General features: G+C 33.8%; 2 protein-coding genes across 3 annotated transcripts in view; one reads left to right on the top strand and one right to left on the bottom strand.

The window, feature by feature from the left end:
- Window positions 1-18,935, bottom strand: part of LOC113365785 (protein AATF) — a 106,720-nt gene extending 87,785 nt beyond the window's left edge. The window contains exons 1-3 of one of the 2 annotated variants that reach the window (XM_026607329.1): window positions 17,148-18,935; window positions 16,884-17,048; window positions 13,671-13,745 (exon numbers count right to left, since the gene is read on the bottom strand). In XM_026607329.1, coding sequence (XP_026463114.1) covers window positions 17,041-17,048; window positions 17,148-18,735 — 1,596 coding nt within the window. In that variant the 5' untranslated portion in view covers window positions 18,736-18,935 and the 3' untranslated portion in view covers window positions 13,671-13,745; window positions 16,884-17,040. Of the gene's footprint in view, window positions 1-13,670; window positions 13,746-16,883; window positions 17,049-17,147 lie in introns of those variants that run through there. The other variant, XM_026607328.1, reaches the window with a different exon arrangement.
- Window positions 18,936-19,212: 277 nt separating this feature from the next.
- LOC113366632 (zinc finger protein 317-like) lies at window positions 19,213-21,802 on the top strand. The gene is made up of 7 exons (XM_026608269.1): window positions 19,213-19,305; window positions 19,363-19,929; window positions 20,332-20,548; window positions 20,619-20,870; window positions 20,929-21,095; window positions 21,184-21,438; window positions 21,662-21,802. The coding sequence occupies exons 1-7, from the start codon at window positions 19,255-19,257 to the stop codon at window positions 21,668-21,670; spliced, it is 1,518 nt and encodes a 505-aa protein (XP_026464054.1). The 5' UTR covers window positions 19,213-19,254; the 3' UTR covers window positions 21,671-21,802.
- Window positions 21,803-22,005: the final 203 nt, after the last annotated feature.

Below are 22,005 nucleotides of genomic sequence, written 5' to 3'. Positions count from 1 at the left end.
TATATATATATATATATATATATATATAACAACGCTTATTTGAAATGAGGTAATAATTTCTTTTATTACTTTTAGAGTTCGATATAATTCGATATCCTCCAAAAATCGAAAGTAATATTGGGATGAATTTAGAAATTATTAGAACATGTTTAATTAATTACTTTTAGGGTTCAGATCCAAAGTTATAACTTCTAAGAATTGGATATATTTCCATAACTATGTATTCAAAAATCGAAGATCACATTAAAGAATGCAAAAATGATTAAGTTATATTAACTTCTTGCAAAACATTAAAATTAAAACTCAACTAGTGGTGCATGGCATCGTGCCTTAAGGCAAATTGCTGGAAGTTCCTGTACCGTAATAAAATATTCGAAGTATGTTAAATGTTTTCAAATAGATTATTATGAATACTGTAACTTTCATTATTTTTATTTCATAGACAAAATATAAGAGCTTATTGGACGACAACGTTCAAACAAATATCTTTTGAAAAGTTTAAAAAAAAAATACAATTAATATAAAAAAATACAATAATTATAAAAAATTGTTTTTTCTTTCCAAAAAGCGATCATTTCAAGCTCGAAAACTGCTATTTGTTTATTAGCACCGTATCTCCATTCAAATAGGTTGATCCGTGCGCCCGAAAACGTGGATAAAAAATTGTATCCATAAATGCATACACACAAACACATTCATTTTTTTAAGGTATGCAAAAATGTTCAGAAAACTTCGAAACATGAAGATGCAAAAATTTTCAATTTGGATTTTTGGACAATTACAATAACCTACCCTACGGGAAGTTAATTATATTAAATTTAAATTATGTTTTTTATATCACGCATGTGTACGCATGTGAGAAGTATGTCTACGAGTAAGTATGTGTAGAATATATTGTGTTTTTTAGATATGCGGTGGAGAGAAAAGCTATCAGTAATTATTACAACCGTATATACCACAGATAAACATCAAACAAATTGTCCTGTCAATTGTTAACAAACATGTTACGCGAACTGACTGAAAGCACGCGAATGGCACAGGGTCAAAATGGTCGTAAAGGAATTTGAATTAAAAGTGGATGTTTGGAATCTAACAAAAGTATTTGAAATCGTGAAAATTGTCTAAAAGCAATTGTAACAGTTGACGCGAATAAACAGCATGGCACCATCATTTTGTGAAAGAAAGACTCACAAATTCGTGTTCCTTTGAGACATGCATAATTTTTCCAATTTGTGTCTCAAAATGCTCAGAAGAATCTGATACATTGGAAAACCATAAAATAAGCCAATCAAATTTTTGAACAAACACACAAATTTTTACTTCAAGAAGTATAAAATTGTTGATATATATCTGTGAATCTGTTAAGAAAAAAATTTAAGAAATTTGATACTAAAAATTCAAGTCTACAAAATAAACTGTACCAGCTAAGCGATGTTTGGGTCTATTAAATTTGATTAATTTAGTAAATTTTTATAACCGATTTTCGCAATACTTAGAGCATTTAAAAAGTAGGAAACTAAAACAATTTAGCAGAAACAACAACGAATACAAACATGAAATAAATTTTTTAAATCCTACAACTTTATTCTTTGAAAAAAAAAAATATTTTTAAAAAACGTTTTGCTGAAGGGTGCCTCATGCAACTATAAACGAAATGACAGCAATTTTTCTTGATCAGATTTCGAAGATGATTTAACATTGAATAAAGTGGGGTAAGTTGTAGTAGTTGTAGTAAACGTCCTAAAGCTAAAATGAAATTTTTTGCATATCCTTACGTTTCAGAGGTTTCTGAACATTTTGTCAAAAATGTATGTGTGTGAGTCTGTTTTTGAGGATATAATTCTCCGTCTCAATATCGATTTCAATTATCGATCCTATTGATGAGGAGACGTGCTAATTAGTTTTCAGCAAAATCTGGTCCGACCGATTTGGAGATGCAGACCAAAGAGTGCAGAATATGGCAATTAAGTTTGTGAGAGAACAGAGCATCCGATTTGAATGATTCAAAAAAACATTCTACTTGTACTGACGTAATAAAGAATTTATTAAATTTTAGCAAAGGTTGGTCCAGCGATTTCGGAGATTCAGAAGAAAAAAAAGATTGAAATAATGCCATTTGGCAGTCTAAAATAAGATAAGATGGATCAACCGACATGAATGGATGGAATGGAGAATGGAATGGATATTTACAAAAATGGCAATTTTTTTATTTTTTTCAATATACAATTTTTTCAAATGTTGGCAAAATTTTCAAAAATGTTCAAAAAAAAATTAAAAATTCGCAAAAAATCTATTTTTTCTTCTTTATAATAAAGAATTTCATTAGACATTGACATAGACATAGACATAGAGAACATACTATGACAATGTGAGCCTTCGAAAAGTAGTTTATTTATAAAAATTCATCAAAATTTAGAATAATGAGTTGCGTGAAAATTTACAACTTCCATCGTGACAATCTAGGGCCGATTCTACCGCACAACAGACCAATGTTATGGCAAGGCCATGTAGCGCTCCAACTTGCATACATTATGCTACTGAATCATACTGTTACCGTTAAAATATCATATTTGCTGTGCATTCAGGCGTTTTACACATAAACTGCAACATCACTTGTATGTTATGAAGCTGTGTCAGAAAGACCCTGTTATCTAAGGTCGTTTTTTTGACATTTGTGCGGTTTCTAGGTTAGGCTTTCTATCTGACAACCTGAGAAAAACGCCTGACTGCACAGCAACCATACGGCTTTTGTCAAATTTAGTATGGAAAGTTCTTCATAACATAACCTGCCATAACATTGGTCAGTTGTGCCGCAGAATCGGCCCATAAGTCTCTAAATCTGAACTATTATTTAATATTAGTCGCTTATTTATATGTTCTTGCAACTTGTCTTGGAAAAATACCACTTGCATCTAGTTTAGGTGCAAAAATGTAAATGGAACATATGGTCACCCAAATAAAACTTTATACGAGTAATAACATGGCAAAATAGAAACCAAAGTGGACCCTTTGTTTCCTTATTTTTGTAAAGAATTTACTTCAAAATTCACCTTGAAGTCAAGTTTGCTAATTTAGTGAAATAGAAGTTGCCTGGAACAGAGTCGGTCTTACATCTTGAAGCTTGTACTCGTAAAACGTTCTATATGCCTCCTGATGCCATACGGCATATGTATATCTTTAGTTATAATATTGTGAGGGGCGAACAAGTAAAACAAAAGGGCACACGACGTGTTGTGTATACGAGCACATGAGTATATTAAACCGCATGTAGTCTAGTGATAATTTGAAATAGATTACAAGTCTATTGCCAAAGCGGGGTTAGGTCCGTGTATTACGCAGCTCACTCGCACACAATTAGACGGAGAGCTGGTAGATCGATAGACACATCAGGGTTTTGTTTTATTATTCAGTTAAACCCCTACCCGATAATCATAACACTCTATCCAACAGAAATCATTGAGAAAGAGTACTCTTACATCACAGAAAAAATGAGGATAAAAATTAAAATTGTTTAAAAGTTGCAGTAAAATGTCGTTTCTGCTCTTTCTGCATAACTATTATTGTATGAGAATTAAGTGGCGCAAGTAGTTATAGTCCTGTCTTTGCAACTACAAGATGTCGGGTTTAAATTCCCAAACTAAATCAGGCCGTAGTGAAATCTGTTGTTACTTGAAAATATAGATCAAAATATATCGTTAATAGCCTTGCTAGGAGTAATGCTGAAATATATATTACATCACTATTTGAAAAATCGATTATAATCATCATGAAAAAAACACATTAGAGGCTCAGAGACGCAAATGTAATAAGGAATTTCATCAAAGAAGCTCATAGAACATTCAACATAGTTCTAATTGCTATTCAAAATAAATAAAAAAATCAATTAATGTGTCGTTATGTGCCTTAAACTTCTGATCTATTATAAAGTATAAGATAAAAACAATCATTCAATATAGACTAAAATTTAATATCTAAGGAATAGGTACGAAAAAGCTTTGAAAGAAAACTAATATTATCCACAAAAAGCCGTTAATATTAATGAATTTAGGTGTAAGTGGCATTTTGCCTTAGGACAAGTTGGACTTCCGGATACGTGTAAAAAATCGGCCTAATCAATAATAGTTATGATTTAGCTATTTAGGTAAAAAGTTTAACTATTTATTTCAAAAATAAAATTTTCAACTCCATTAAATACCAATCAATGCGATATCCAATTAACATATCTAAAACAAAATCATATTACACATAATTATATTAATTATAGTGCTTATGTGCTTCTATAACGTAAGAGCGCAAACTTTGATGAATTTTTATGATTCAACCACTTTTCGTATATTTGTTTAGAATTTAAATGAAACAGCCATATCCAACGTTTGTTACAATTATAACAGATAAAGATAATGCATAAATTAATACTTAAATTTTCTCAAAAAATTTAAGCCTTTTTCATGTGAAGAATAGATAAAAGAATGTTTAGTTGCTGCGGCTAAAGAAATTAGCCCAGAATAGGCTCATTTTATAAACGATTAAGCCTCTGTTCAAATCCAATCAAACTGTTGAATATAAAGTTGATGATATATCCAGAAACATTTCCTTAAGCCCAAATGAACAAACCAAGAGTATTAAACCAAGCAATTTGGTTAGCTTTTTAGCTAAACATTTAGCTTTGGATGAAACGACTCATATCTAAGATGCATCACAACTTACAGCCAAGTGACTTGAAAGTGGCAGCCCAGTGCCTTGTACATTCCCAAATTTTGGCCCGAAGAGTAAGAGTAATTAATTTAAGTTGGACATGCCTAGTTTAGACCATATATTCTATCGCCATGACAGGTATTGAAAACGCAAAAATGTGTAATATTTAATTACGCAGAAACAGCTCGGCCAATCTTTGTCGAACTTTTCAAAATCAATTTGGGATCTTTTGTTAAATCGTGGGCGAAACATGTTTCTATTTTTTGCAATAGTTGTTGCTCGTTATCACTTCATCACATCCATCACATTCTCTCAAACCCTTTTATTACCATTTTTATTCTCTCAATCTGTAAACCTTCTACGAATTATCTACCGGATTTCTATCCTTTCAAACAAAAAAACACATGATGCATAATTATCTTCCAGATCAATCCATACCTAACTCCAACACATTTTCTATCAATGTGGTCAAAATAAATATCAATATTGTTTTTCACAGATGCCGCCAAATTTCCACGAGACATCCCACTATCAGCATTCACCCTCATATTCACACGATAACCTCAGAAACCACACATGTTGCTCACTCAAGGCTACCGACGCCCGATACAGAAAACAATCGCATTTATAAATCATTTGTGAAATCTCATTAAAATATTTTAGTCAAATTGATAACTGTTCATAACTGAATTAAAATAATATATCGTAAACAAAAATAGTTAAATTTGTTTTTGTGTTTTTTCACTCCGTTACTAACAGAAGCTAATATGCTAATACCGTATCTTTCCTAATAACAAAACCTTATAAAAATATTGCCAAATGCGCGGCAGAACTATAAACTTATAAAAACAGGAAATACATCGAATTGCATCATATTAAATTACCTTATTAATCATAGAACTCATAACACCTAATGTAGGGTCTATACTTTGATAGACCCTACTTTGATAAAGCAAAATATAAAACTAGTGTAAGTTGCATTATGAGTAAATTTTCTGATTTGAGTAAATAACTAATTAAATCAATAAAATTATAATCGGCGATTTTCAAAATTGTGACTATAGAATTTTGAAGAAATAGCCCTGTCGATCTTTACTAAAAACTAATTAGCACAAACATATATCTTTCGAGCAGTTTTCGAATTTGAAAAATCAGTTTAGGATTCTTGTTTAAAACAGGGACGAAAAATTGCAAGAAAAACTGCTCGGCTGATCGCCGCAAAAAACTGGTCAATGCATGAGTCCTTATCGAGTTTCATACTTTTCCTATTTTTGGTGTCAAACTATTCAGAATTACTTGTAATGTCGAAATTAGTCCAAGATGTTTTTTTTGCATTTCCAGAAAACTATTCTCTCTATTTTTAAAACTACATCCAACTTTTCAAATAAAACTATAGGTACATATATTCAATAGTTAAAGTAGATCACAATGGAATTAAATAAGAACATAAACTAGTTCTAAGTACGCATTTTGCGTACATGAGCTTCCCGATACTTATACATAATCAACTTAATCAATAAAAATTAAGATTCAGATATTTAGGTAAACTGTAATTGTATAAATTACAAACGACATTTAAAAAAAATTATTTTTAACTTCCCGTAGGGCAAGTTATAGTAATCGCAAAAAAATCGAAAATGAAAATTTTTATATATCTTTACGTTTCAGAGGTTTCTGAACATTTTGGCATACCTTAGAAAAAATGGATGTATGTGTGTGTGTGTGTGTTTTTTTTTTTTTTTTTTTATAGAGGTGCGAAAAAAAATCTTCATAAGACACCGCCATCGTTGATACTCCACTGTCCATCCTACAGCAGACAACGACGGACGGCAGTGTGGAGATTTTTACCCACTAAAAAAAACACTCCTCTCCCCTCTCCCCGCTGATGGTACGGAGAGGACTGGATTGGAACCGCGTTAGCATTACATCAATCCAGTCCGTGCTGCGCCTTGCGACGCCTGTTTTCGACTACTGGTCCCTTTCTCCGGTTTTAGCCTTCAAAAGATGCTGTGCATAAGCTGCTACAGCTGACCAGTTTTCTTCTTGTTTCAGCATATAGGTCACAAGACTTGAGGGGGTGAGCCTGGTGCCTATAATGTGCTCGGCATTGTTGCGATATTCCTTCCACCGAGCACATTCAAAAAACGTGTGCTCAGCGTCGTCGATTTTTTCTGGACAGTATTTGCACATTGGCGTGCTATGCAGGCCCATCTTAAAAAGATACGCATTAAACTGTCCATGTCCTGTCAGTAGCTGGGTCAAAAAGAAATCTGTGTCGCCGTATTTTCGAGAGAGCCAGGCGCTAATGTTCGGGATCAGGCGCGCCGTCCATCTGCCCGTCTCTCCTGACGTCCACCGATCTTGCCACTCTTGTAGCGTTTCATTTTTAATTCTCGACCTTGTTTCTGTGGAATTTTCGCCACCTAATTTAGCGTCGTAGAGTTTTACTCTCTCGAAAGCTAGCAAGTCAATCGGTGTGGCTCCTGCTATTACCAGTACGGCTGCTTCTGAGACCGTGCGATAGGCACAGGTAACTCTCAGAGCTCCTCGTCTTTGCACTGCCGATATTTTGCGCCGATAAGTCTTTTGCTTGAGGATATCCGCCCATATTTCCGCTCCGTATAGCAATACAGAATGGACTACCTCAAGCAAGACTCGTCGCTTTCGGGTTCGTGGTCCCATGCAGTTAGCCATAATCCTTGACAGGTTGGATACTGTCTTGCTAGCTTTTATGCATGCACTATCGAGATGTTCACGGAAGGATAGCTTCTCATCTATCATTACTCCCAGGTAGCGCAAGGCCCTTGTCGACGTCAAAGTTGTCTCTCCCACGTCTACGGTGAATGGTTTTGGAAACCATTTTTGTCGGGTCAAGACAACCATCTCCGTTTTTTGTTTGGCGAGTTTTAGGTGGTGTTTCTCAAGCCAGGTCTCTATGGTGTCGACGGTCTCTCGAACGAGTAGTTCAGCCTCCTCAATGCTGTCCACTACGATTGTGGCTGCGACGTCGTCCGCAAAGCCCGTGAGTTCCACCTGCTTCGGCAAGGGAATCTCCAGGAGCTCGTCGTAGACAGCGTTCCACAAATCGGCTCCTAAGATTGAGCCTTGAGGTACCCCAGCTGTAACCTCGTGTTCTTGATGACCTTCCGTCGTTTCCACTATCAACGTTCTCCCATCGAGGTAGTCGTCTATTAATCCTAGATTTTCTGGCTTTACGTCAAAATTATGCTCTAGCGCGTGTAAAATATCCTCCCAATTCGCACTGTTAAACGCGTTTTTAACGTCGAATGTGAGAAGGAGACACACTTTACGAGCTTTAAGACTACCACGCCATGCTTCTCTTGCTGTTTCCGTTACCTTCCTAATCGCGCCGATCGTCGATCGTCCTTTTTGAAATCCGTGTTGGTTCTTAGCAAAACCTCCGGCGCATTCAATGTCGTTGCGCAATCTGCATTGAATAAGTTTCTCAAGCAGTTTTCCGGCGATGTCTAACATGCAGAGTGGTCGAAACGACGATGGCGTTACAGGGGTTCCCTTACCTTTGTCTATTAGAACCAATCTTTGCCGCTTCCAGACCGTAGGAAAGGTTCCGGTCGCCAGACAGGCATTGTAGGCGTTCAGAAGAATATACGGAAATTCCAAGGCTACAATCTTGATCACTGAGGCTGGGATGCCATCAGGGCCTGGTGCTTTGCCAGTTTTTATGGTTTTCGCCGCATCTTGGAGTTCCTTGACAGTGAAGGGCGTAGTTTCACTGTTTTCCACGTATTGTCTCCTTTTCCGTGGCGGATGTTTAGGGAATAGTTCCGCTACGATAGAATTCATCAGAGCAGGAGATTTCGGTGCTTCTGGTAAAGCTCTACCAAGTCGTTTTGTAACGATTTGATAGGCTTTGCCCCAGAGATCCTTGTCAAGGTCATTGCAGATTTCCTTCCACAATCCGGCTTTAGCTGCTTTTATGGCTTTATTTAGGCTTTTTTTTGCCTGTTTGTACTCGTTTGTATACAAATCTTGGTAGGGGGAGCGTTTTGCAGCTCTTGTGGCGCGGCGACGTAATGCGTGGCATCTTTTCCGTAGTTCTGCTATCTCTGATGACCACCAATATGCTGGACTGTGCACACGCTGATTTTTTGGTCGTGGCATAGAGGCGTTACATGAGGTGACAATAGCGTTCATAGTTTTAAGAACCGTTTCTTCCGTTTCTCTGCGGGTACTTAGTTTTGGATCAGCTTGGAGAGTAGATGCGTTTTGCTCGAGGGCTGCTCGCAACGCTTCCTGGTCAAGCTTCTTGGCATTCCACCTTCGTTTGCAAAAGTTGCTTGGTCGAGTCGGACCGGATCCAATACTAAATGTCACATGTTGGTGATCACTGCCACTATACTCTTCAGATACAGTCCAGTCTCCAATCATGTTCGCCGTCCTTGGAGTAGCAAACGTAATGTCGAGAATAGATTCCTGATACCCTGGTCTTCTAAAGGTTGTAATACTTCCAGTATTTAACACAGTAAGGTCTAATCTTGCAGCAAAGTCTGCCACGTCATTTCCTCTAGTGTCCGAGTATTCGGCCCCCCATTCTGCCGATTTCGCGTTGAAATCACCAGCTACAATGACTTCTCCGTCGAATTTGCCGAGAGTGTCTTCTATGCTTGCCATTTTCTGGCGAAATACGCTAATCCCTTCATTTGGTGAGAGGTAGACGCTTACACAGTAGGTCGTGGGAGTCTTGATCCAGACGAAACCCTCGCCGCTTCCGTTGTCATTGATGGTGATCTTCTTTGAGTTTGTGATCCATATTGCTGCCGTGCCAGATTTATCTGCGAACCATGCTTTATTCTGAATATTCATATATTGCTCGCAGATAAGGCAGATATCGATCTTATCTTCAAAGATACGTTGGCGCATTAGATTCTGCGCCAAGGCACATCTGTTCAGATTACCTTGTAGAAATCGCGTCATTTCTGTTCTCTCGTGGCTTCGGCAAGTGCTACACGGAATGCTTTACAGGTACCGGATCCGGCGACATGGCTCACGCTGTTTCGATCTTCTTTGTCTACTGTACATAGAAAGCATTTTGGCTTTTCTGCGCAGTCTACAGACTTGTGATTTTCCCCGCCGCATTTGTAGCAACACTTGCTTCTGTCTGGTCCCCCGCATTTATGCGTTTGGTGTCCGAAACCGAGGCATCTAAAGCAGCGGGCTACTTTAACAACTGGGCGAATGCGACAGTTAACCCACCCAATTCTTATGCGGGCCCCATTTAGGGCTTTGATTGCATTAGCCTCGTCTATCTCACAGAAGGCCGCTCGTTGTCCTCTTGATGTGACTTTGGTCAAGTTCACTCGTCGTATTTCCAGTTTTGTCGTAAAGTCCCGAATGAGTGCTTTGCGAACGTCATTTTCGGTAGAGACACCATCAAGGTCAAGAATCTCTATCGTCGTCAGCGGCGTCAGTGATTTCACTGTTCCTATGTTTTCAGTTGCTGCCCTTATAGCAGCTGCAAAGGCTGCACTATCTTCGGACTTGGGACTCATTTCCAGTAATACACCTCCATTTCTTGTCTGTTTGATGGACTTTATGTCCACGCCAGTCTCTGTCGGGTTTACTTTTTCCTTGATCTCCTTAAGGATGTCAGCGTACGTTCGTCCTTCAGCTGGTTGAACCAGAACAGCCTTGGTTCTATGTTTCCTCCGAGTTGTCCTATGATGGTTGTTTCTGTGCTCAGCACTATCATTTGTTTCAATTTTTCTGGTTTCCGGTTTCTCGGTTTCCTCCAAGGTTTCTTTCGGATCTCGGGCTCCTTTCTTCTTCGAACTTCGTCGAACCACTTTCGTCCAGTTATTTTCTACAGCCGATTTTTTAGGCGGATGTGTTTCCGCGTCAGAGGTGGGACTAAGTGAAGATAGCAACCTTTTGTTTGTATTTTGCTCCTGGGTCTTAGGAGTTGGCGTCTGAGTTACACCCGGTTTAATAGTTTTCTCAGGAGAGGTCTGTGTGGTTTGCACTGTCATTTCGAGAGCTTTGGGGGTTGCCGTATATTCTTTCAATGCCAGGCTATATGCTGTATCAATCGACCTAATTAGCTCCTTTATTCTGCTGTGAACATTGTTTCTATCTTTCACATACTCCGCTAGCTCGTCAATTTTGGAGCCAAGTCTCTCCATCGGCGTTTGACGACATCTAGTCGATGGTGCAGAGTTTACTCTGTCACGGTGAAGATTTCCGGGAACCTTCTTGCCTCCTTTTACTATAGCGGCTTTTGCCGCATCGTGCTCGACGTCCATAATTACGTCACCTGTCTCTTGTTTTTTTGGGTTTTCATAGTTATCCATGCTATTTAAATAGTCCTCCAGAGCAAAAGGCCGTCTCCGAACGCGGTGCCTTGGGAAGTGGAGGGGTGATCACCCCTACAGCTACCTCCATTACTGTAAGAGCTTGTGACCATTGGAGTGGGAAAAGAAACATCCGCTCCGGCCGTGCACCTTCTTCCTTCATTGGCATCCTCTTGCTCCCGTGGGTGCGGCACGTTGATGCCGGGAGTTTCCACGTACGGTGCGCTATATGGATCATCCACACATCTCTTTCGAGCAGTGTCCCCTCATCCGCTTCCGTATGTGACCCTAGGTCAGATGGTGTGACCAACCAAAAGGGAGTTTTTAATTTTTTCCGCGATACACGGACGGTGGCTGTTGCTCCTCAGCTCCGATGCCATATTTGGTCCGCGAGGGCTATTTTATTTCGCCCCAATCCGCCGATCTTACGATCGGTTAGGATACCCCCTATCCGCCACCTGGGGACGCGCCCGGTAGGAGTTTGGCTTCTCCCGACGGGGTGTGTGTGTGTGTATGTGTGTGTGTATGTATGTATGTATGTGTGTGTATGTATGTGCGGATACAAATTTTCGTCGACGATTTCGGGAACACGGATCAACCGATTTGAATAATTCAAAAAACATTCGATCCGTATTGATAAGGAGACGTGCTGATTAGTTTTTGGCAAAGGCAGATCAAGCCGTTCCGAAGATACGGGGCAAAAAGTTCCGAAAACGGTAACTCAGTTTTTAAGAGAACGGAGCGTCCGATTTTAATAATTCAAAAAACATTTTATTTGTATTGACAAGATGAAGAATCGATACAACTTTCATGAAGGTAGGTCCAGCGGTTTCGGAGATATAGAGGAAAAAGTAAAAAAATGAGCCATTTGGCGGTCAAAAATGATCATTAGACATATGCACATCAAATTATCAGACATTTTATAGAGATTTTAACAATAAGTATACATTTTGTTAACATTCCTATCGGTTCCGTACCAATGCTTATGCGTTAGACAGCAACGCGGCGCTTACGCGCTTTATATTTTGTCCCTATGTAGTTAAAGCAGTACGATTGCTTTGAAAAAAAAGTTCAGATCTTCCACAATATGTCAAAATAAAGAAAAAAAAATTTTTTTTCAAAAAAAAAAAAAAAAAAATTTTAAAAAAATATTTTTAAAAAAAATTTTTTTTTTCAAAAAAAACTAATTTTTTGTCCAATTTATAGTTTCTCAAAAATCTTATTTTTTCAAAGAAATTTTTTTTCAAAAATGTTAATCGTTTTAAGAAAAAATAATAATTTTTGGTACGGGAAGTTCCAGCAATTTGCCTTAAGGCACGATGCCCTAATTGCCTTTAGACAGAATTCCACTTACAGCTAGTTAGTAGTTAAAATGTATTTTATGTGTGATCATCAGCCGTAATCAATAGCTACTTACGTAACATGCATCGTATATGAATGTTCGGCATAGATTCTGATTAAAATCGCATAAGCGTAAAGCGAAATTCTAAACTTTAATGATTATTTATAATTCAATCGCTTATCGTAGGCCTATAATATTTTAGTATATTATTAAACACTAGTCCATAACGAGCTATAATAAATGGCCCTTAAATTTTTGAAATCGGAACATCTGTTTTCGTGAAAATGTATCGAAAGATCAAAAAACGGTTTGCACAAACACTATTTCGGGAAGTTAAATAATACTTTTGATAAACCAATAAAGGTAAAAGGCAGTAGATAATTAGTAATTAAACGAGTAACTAAGTAATTATTAATTAAACAAAAACTTATATTTTCGTACAAATCTGTCGTGCTCTAAACAGTTTTTCAAAATTCTACGATACGGTGAATTCACAAATTTGAACAAATGTTTAGGAAAATCCTAAAACAGTTTAATTTTTTGAAACTACGAGTATAATAGTCATGAAAAAATAATATAAAAATTTAAAGTGTGTAATAAAAAATATACCGTTTTGAGAAACCTATAAACGAGTGGCAAAGAACTCCTATAGAACTATATTATTCTGGCATGAATTATAATTTCAATATGAAATTCAAATCGATCGAAACATCGCCATGTGAACAACCATCATTATGGGTTTCGTTGACAATGAGAAAAATTCAAGATTATTTATCGCCGCCCAAGGCCTGATTATCTCTTGATTCTTCCACAAGTGTCCAGTGAAAATGTGAAAATATACATAAAAATGAGAGCCAACCACATGTCATGACTGTCAAGCCAAGAAATAACAAGGCAGGTACATCAATCAAAAATATAGTCGATGAAACAATATTATATATTACTATATATATATATATATATATATATATATATATATATATATATTAAATCGACCTTCGAACGACCGGAGAAAAACGAATAAGCGGATCTACGCGCGTGTTCTGTGAAAACTGCTTGAAATTCGAAACTGCCAAATTATCCTTCATCGCAAAAATGCATGACAAAAAGTAGAATAAATTAATTTCTAAAAAACACAATATCTAAGACTATCACATTTTTTTATTTTAATCAGAAACTCTTTTAGTAATCCATCCAGGTTTTAACAAATTTAATACAGTCGTGTATCGCTAACAAGCTACAATTTTAGTTTTGTAAAACCAAAATTTTCTATTATATCTTGGACAGTCCCGGATTTCCACCTAGCGCCACGGTTTTTCTAAAGGCAATATTTGTCCCGGATTCAGCTTCCTGATTAATTACAATAACCCTCCAAATATCTGAAAATCATACATACTGTGAATATGCTTGTATGGAACTATCACATCAAAAATGCTGCAAGATCATCTTGACGTGATACAAAAATGGTTAAGCTTGTGGAGAATAGAAGTTAACAGCAGCAAGTCAAAACACATCACTTTCACTCTTTGCAAAGGGACATGTCCTGCAATAAGACTTAATGACGAAATTATAGATCAAACAGATACAATCAAATATCTAGGTTTACACCTGGATAAGAGACTAACCTGGAAAGAACACATTAAGAAAAAGAGGAAGCAGCTTGAAGAAACCGGAAGAAGATATTATTGGCTTCTCGGACGAAAATCAAAACTTGACACGCATAATAAAATTTACCTCTATAAAGCCATCATTAAACCTATTTGGACATACGGCATACAGCTATGGGGATCAACTTCCAACTCAAACGCTTTAATAATTCAAAGATTTCAAAACAGGTTATTAAAAGAAATTTTGAAAGCACCAAAGTATGTTCCAAATTGGTTAATACACAAAGACACAGGCACTAGCACAGTTAAGGATTGAAATAATCGCTTACTCACACAAATATAGAAATCGCCTAGCTGATCACCCGAACTTGCTCGCCAGAAAACTTCAGAACAACTCTACCAGGGCCCGATTAAAAAGAAAATTTCTTCTGCATTAATCAACAATAGATAAGACCTTCGACAAATCACTGGCAATGGTCAGATGATTTGTATTTTGCCAACTCCCTCAGTTTCATGTCAAATATTTTACTTGTTGTCCGTTTCAAGACAGTTGTAAAAATTATTAAAATAATAAAAAATGAAACTATCAGGTTGGCAACTAAGTGTGGATTTTTGTTTAAAAAAACCTGTTCTCCAAAACAGTATTTGTTTTTTAAATCTGTAAAAGCTAATTAGCGTAAATACCCCTATCCCGTCCCGGATTATATATATGAATTACATTTGAATTATAAAAGTATGGTCATCATAATATCAAATCTTGAACCAAAAAATGACGATTATTACGGCCAGTTATCAATTATATTATATACATTATATATTTTATAGTTTTGCATTTATTTATCATATTTGCTGCAACTACTTATTTGCATGTTTAAATTGTTTTACAAAATAGAATAATTTGCAATATATTCTATCATCATATCACTCAAGTAAACTTCAGCATATCTAAAGATATAAAAATTTATAAAGTAAATCAAAACTGAAAATTAGAAGAATAATCTAAGCACGCTTAATAGTTGAAAAACGAGCCAAACTATAGCATTTTTCAAAGAAATTAGGTAAATATTAATTTGTGTATTAAAAGCATTATAACTGATTATGACTTAACATATAATACTATTCATGTGAAACTGATAGTACTATAAATAAGAGTAACAAAACAAAATAAAAATGTGCATAATTAAAAGGTCTCATGCAGCGTACTAATAATTATTCATGCAAAAATATAGATCGTCCGTTAAATGTTAAAGTTGTTTTTTTTATATTTAATGGAAAACTTTTTTTTCATTTTATTATCCGACCTTCTGGATCTGGCCCTGGCTAAGTGGAACAACACACAGGGCACATATTAAGGGCAGACAGACATCCTTCAGACCCATAACTAAGGCTTGAATCCGCTTGGGAACTCACAAGGACCATTGAGCGAAGAGGAAAGCGCGCCCGAAAGAGTAGAGGAAAAATTACACATTGCCATTACAATAAAAATGTTAGTTAAAATATAATATAATGATTTTCATAATTCGGACTATTTATTTTCATGTGATAGATAACTTATAAAAATATAATTTTAAGTATAAAAGTATCCCTTATAAGAAATAAATGCAACGTAATCGCACATTATAATCAAGTTATGTAAAACAATTTTCCTCAGTGACCTAATTAGTGATCATTTGTTAATAATATGCATATGTTACTATTTTTTTAAAAAACCCAAAATTACGAACGCGTGGAGAAAGATAACAATTTCTAGATTAGATTTTCGCTTAATTGATGAAAATCGAATTTTCATCCAAGCATGAAAGATAAAAAAGTAGTTCAATGTAGCCTAGTATATAGATTTTTGGACCAATGGGTCAATATGCTGGCTTTCTCGTCAATTTAGTTCCCAAAGTATTCTCGGATATTTAATTTGTTGGTATATTTTGAGGACGCTAAATGATAAAATAGTACTTTCGAAAAAGAACGAAAATTTTCGATTCTTCATATAAATGCATGAATTTTATCAGAATGTAATTTGCTATTTCGTGAATATTTCGTAGAATATTTCATCATAAAGTAATACATAATTTTATAATACGCAGAAATGTTTTAAACATAAGTATTCACAAATTGACGTTTATAGATTTATGAGCTAAACTATAATGCATAAAAGTTTAAAAAAATAACAAAATAGTCAAATGCGAATATATTTTTAAACGGATTGTGCTAATACAAAAAAAGTACTTTAAATAATAATTGATCGCATTTGAAACTTGAGATTAACATCAAATGGCCAAAAATATAAATTCTCGATTGAATTGAAAATGTGTTTGATGATGTTATTTTCGTTATTTTTTAAATAAGCACCATATACTTGACAAAAAATTGAAATATAGACTATCCAAATATCATCCAAATATGTAATACAAATTGATTGAACCATATTTAAATATGATTCGATCACTTTGTTTTATTTGGACAGATTTTCTGTTGAGTATATATCCATACAATTGTATATGTATATATATATATATATATATATATATATATATATATATTAGATTGTCAAATATCTTCCTTCCGCTTTTTTGCTCTTGGTTTATAATACAAAAAGGCGGAAGGGAGATATTTTACAACCTATATATATATATATATATATATATATATATATATGTGTGTTTGTGTATGTGTGTGTATGTATGTATATATATGACCAGTGTGGAAAAAGTATATATCATAAAACAAAACAAGTTTTGCCTTTCATATCAATAAAAATCTTCATTTTAGTATTTACTACTGCCTTTTAGCTCAATTTTTAGTGATACAGATTATTTGGCCTCAATCCAACTCTCGACCAATACTGATAGAAATATGTACATATTACCAAAACTTGTTTTGTAAAAAAAAAAAACAATAATAAAATTTACTTACTTTTCTTGTTTTACTTCTGAGACACTGAGGTTTTTGGAATGAAAGCCGTGAATACATAAATATAAAACTAAAAATATGTTTTATGCGAATATTATCTTTCTCCATAAATATCTGTTCCGTTTGTTTCCATCTCATAACAAAGATAATTAAGTAATAATTAACACACTGAAAATGAGAAATAAAATATACAAAATAGGAGATATAATAAATATAAATCTTTATTTTCAGCAATACAACAACTAATTGATTTCAAAATAAGTTAACCTTTTTGTTGTATTTTTTTTCCAAATACAGATCCAAACAATTCATCTTTTGCTTCATCTGTCCACATACTATTTTCCTCTGGCGCCATGAAATTAACAAGTTTAGGATGGACAGAATACCGAATACGTCGACCCTTAGTTGCTTTTGTATCTATTTTTCTTTTCATTTTATTTCTAAGTTGTTGTAACTCAATCCACTGCTTAGATAATTGAACTGGATCTGTCACATTTGCTGTTTTGTATTCAATAAGTTCTCGTAACAACTGATGATAGAAGTCATCATCATCAAATATTTCAGAGTTATATTCCTCTTCAATCTTTTTCTCTTCAATATCATTAGTTGTTTCATCCTTTTTATTATCTATCTCATTGACGGAAGATTTTAATGATAAAATGTGGTAATTTGATCTTTTTAATTGTGTTCGTTTGCGTAAACGATCTTTATCATATAGAATGTGCTGTATATGTTGTATCAAAGAGCTTGTTCCCAAATTTTTATGATTCATAATACCGCTAGCAACTCTAACTTTATCATGCCACTTTTGTATAACATCATGTGCATATTTTATGTATTTCTCATGTGTTTCAAGTATAGTTTTTGGAAAATCAGTTACTTTTCGTCGCTTACTCGGTGTGCCATCTTCAGAATCACTTTCTATCTCATCTTCAGTATCACTTGGAATTTCTTCATCCATGTCATCATTTGATTTCATATCTTCCTTGTCTTTTAACAAATCTTTAGTTTCAGGATATTTATTTAATAATAATTGTTGAGCATCTAAATACTTGTTTAAGAGATTGGTTAAAAGCTTTTTAGATTCTTGAACTTTTTCTTTAAAATCTGTATTTGTTTGAGCAACAAATTTTGGATATTCATCATACCTTGGTAACTTATTTGAATTCAATAAAAGTTTCTGAGAATGTATCCTCATTTCCATTAGTTTTTCCCAAATATGTAATTGTTGACAAACTGCATTACCTTTCTTTATACCTTCTGAGGCATTAGAATCATTAACATGTTTGAAGTTAGATTCGTCTTTAGTTGAATTATTCTGAATATCAGAAATATTAATGTCATCGAAATCATTCATTGAATCATCTTCTGACACCTCAGAGTTATCTGATGCTTCGGAGTCATATTCAAAAGATTTTGAATCATCTGTGGATTCATTGGATTCTACATCAAAAGAGTTTTGTAAATTTTCATCGCCATCGGATATTTCATCATTTGAAGATTCCCCATCAGTACTTTCCACGTTTGAATCTGAGTCGGGTTTTCTAACAAATGAACCGACCGATATCTCTTCATTGCTGTCACTTTCATCTTCAAATTTATCTAAACTTTTTCTAGACACTGCTTTGCCAGCATATTTTTTATCAATGTCTTGCAATAATTTAGCATTTTGTTTTCGAAAACTGCTCAATGTAGCTTCTAAATTGTCATTATCATCAATATCGCTATCAACTTGCACTGTTTTAGCCTTAGTATCTTCGCAAACATCATCTTCTGGATCTAGTAATTCGGGAGCCTTTAAGGCATCACAAATTTTATCTGACAATGATTTAGATTTACTTTTACGATTAGACATGATAATACAAAAATAAACTACAAACTGTAAAATGTTTTGTATTTATATGTAATTGAACACCTAAACATAGATAAAAGAAGAGTATGCACCTAAATATGCAAACACGCGAATATTAATTAAAACGTGCACAGCATAACCTAAAAACTTCCTTAGAGTGTAATCACTTGACAGCTTGACATACTAAATGTTTACGTTTGTCGCAAGTTTTGTGGTAACAATAAGTGCTTTTGTAATAAATATACGTAATTAACATGCATTACATATAAAATTATGTACCTTGTACGTCAACAAATAAATAATAAAAATATTTTTTTGCAATTCAAAGCCGAACACACGTATGAAGTATACTACGAACTGCCATGTCAAAATAACAGGTGTGACAACTTTCGCCAAATGACTTTGCTCATTTGAAAAATTTAGGAAATGTCATGATTTGCTTTAACATTATCAAATAATTGTAAACGTTATCATATTTGGTCAATAAACATTAATTTCAAATACTGTTTATATAAAATACCTATGAATATGAATTCAGTTCCTGATATAACACTAAAGGCACTAAAACATCAGGTACAAAGTATACTTTGTTTATATTGTTCAAAATTATTTACATTTTGATTATTGCAGATTAAAATGGTGATAAAACAAATGAGTCTTTTCCAACAAGATGATATAAATAAAGCTATAACATTCTTGCAACAATGTATTTTAAAAAACTTGAAAAGCAATGGATTGACAATGATTCCAATTTTTTTCAATAATAAACATTATGATTTTATGAAAAGTAGTTCAAAGAGTACAAGGTTTGGTGCCAAGTATTATATGGATATGAAAACGAAAGGAGTTCTAAGAGTTGTAAATATGCCACAATTCAGAAGTATTATTGTTCATTATAAACATAAAAAACTCGGATTTAAAACAAAATGTTTAAAAGAAATTAAGTATTTCAAACATATCAAAACCAGTAGAGAATCTGAAAAGGAAAATAACTATTATAATCCACAATCCAATACAAGTCTAATTGAAACTAATACTTATGAAACTGAATTACTTGTAAATGAAGAAACTGATGATAATTATTCAGATACCTCAGATTTATCTTCTGGTTTATCCATTAATCATGATGGTGGATATAAATGCTGTAAATGTGATCTTGTGTTTATGCAGAAACAGCAGCTAGGCATACATCTAAAGGTAATTTCAATTTCACTTTCGGATAATAGGTACATATTTTTATTACACAATATGTTACAGAGCCTTGTAATTCAATAGTTTTTACCTATTATAAAATGATGTTAATTATAGTTAAATGTAATAATACATTTATTTCGTAAATATTATAACATATCAAAATTCCATAAAGTATGAAGGCAATCAATTTGTATCTTATACTTTTCACAATTTTTCAATCATAATAATTTAATAGTGATAATATTTATTATTTAGAACATTAAGAATAACGTCATCGATCAATTTGTCAACAATATCCAATTACTATATTTTTATATTAATATTTTTTTATAATATTCTACATAACAATACAATGTTACAGTTGCATATTATTTATTTATTAATTTTTCAATAATTTTTGCTTAGAATCATAATAAATATAAATGTCTCGACTGTCCTATGACATTTTCCAATCAAAAACTGGCTTTGAAACATAAGAATCAATCATCGAATAAAAATAGTGACCCTGATGCAAGTGTGCATAATATAGAGGGTCTCGAAAAATCAACTTTAAAATGCTTTATATGCCCAAGAACATTTTATAGAGTGAAAAAGTTAAAAAATCATATGCAAGCACATGCTGGTGAGAAATTATAACCATTTTATTTGATAGCCTATTTTTTCATTAATAAATTCGATAATTTTATTTTCAGTTAATAATTTATTATCTTGCCCAGTTTGTAAGGCATCGTACAAAACTAGAAACATTTTAGAACTTCACATAAAAAGTCACAAAAATACTTTAGAATGTAATTTAAATGAAATAAATGATATAAGTGAAGAGAAAAATGAAAATATCACTGATGTCATACAAGAAAATTTAAGTCTTATATGTGATCTATGTGGAAAAATATTTACTAAACGAACTAGTTTGACACAGCACAAGAAAAGAAGTCATGGCGAAGGTAATCAATGATAATAAATACAGTGAAAAATAACTGTTGTATATTGTTTCTTTTTAAGCTCGCTATTCGTGTGAGTTATGTGATTTTTCATCAAAGTCCAGCTTTAATCTAAGAAGACACTTAATATCTCATACTTCTGAACGTCCGATAATATGTGACCAATGTGGAATGGCTTTTCGAAATGCAAGTGCCTTGAAAGAACATATTTTGTATGCTCATAATAAGGTAAATTCTTTCATATCATCTACTCACAGCTGCTTTGAAAAATAAATCTTGCATTGATTAAATTATTTGAATTCAAACTTTTTAATAGGATTGTCAGCATCAATGTGAAATGTGTCCAAAAAAATTCAAAGTGAAAAGTGCATTGTCGAGGCATTTGCAATCCTGTCATTCAAATGAAAGACCATATGCTTGCCAATGGTGCAAACAAGCTTATAAACGTAGTTCGCATTTGAGAAGACATGAATTGCAGAGACATGGAGATCTAAAAACAAAAAACCCACAAACATTGAATGATTTAAAAAAGAATGATGAAGGGAAAACATTCAAATGGAAACACAACAAGGTTTGTATGAGCATAGAAAATTGTTTCTCCAAAAACTTTACTTTTTAATGTTATTTAATTATAAATTAAATTATTGTTAAGAACAAGAACAAAATTTTTTAATCTTTTTGTTTAATTATTTGTGATAGGATTATTGCTTCTCATCGAGTTATTATAGGTTGTTAATAAAAACTTGGTTTTATTCATCATATTTCAAGATATTTTAATGAAGATTATTTTGCAGAATATATAGATAAACGTTTCCATAACGAAGTATACATGAATATGCAATGGAATTCTGATATCACCAGTGGAGAAATAGACAAAGCACAATTTGATGATAAGTTGCACCCAAATGGCCAAAACACAATAATAAATCTTATAGATGCAGAAACATCACAAATTGTAGAAATGTCCACAAAGGAACAAGCCATGAAACAAATAGTTTCTGATTTAAATGGAGATTATATGCAATCAAATGAAATAACATATCAGGTGATTAACTCAAATGACTAATTGGTTGATTGATGTAATATTGAGTTTTTCTATTAGGGTCTGTGGCCAAACAAGCAGCAAATGGATGCCATG

The sequence above is a fragment of the Ctenocephalides felis genome, unplaced genomic scaffold (genome assembly GCF_003426905.1).
Source record: "Ctenocephalides felis isolate EL2017-DRISC unplaced genomic scaffold, ASM342690v1 CF-g0.4_SCAFFOLD_01170, whole genome shotgun sequence".
NCBI lineage: Eukaryota > Metazoa > Arthropoda > Insecta > Siphonaptera > Pulicidae > Ctenocephalides > Ctenocephalides felis.
Note: the sequence above shows the minus strand (reverse complement) of the source record. Positions and strands in the feature narration are given on the sequence as shown.

Coding starts and splice junctions, on each gene's coding strand:
- LOC113366632 (XM_026608269.1), top strand. CDS start 19,255: ATGAATATGAATTCAGTTCCTGATATAACACTAAAGGCACTAAAACAT. Junction 19,306..19,362: donor TAAAGGCACTAAAACATCAG/GTACAAAGTATA, acceptor TGATTATTGCAG/ATTAAAATGGTGATAAAACA. Junction 20,549..20,618: donor TCATATGCAAGCACATGCTG/GTGAGAAATTAT, acceptor TTTTATTTTCAG/TTAATAATTTATTATCTTGC.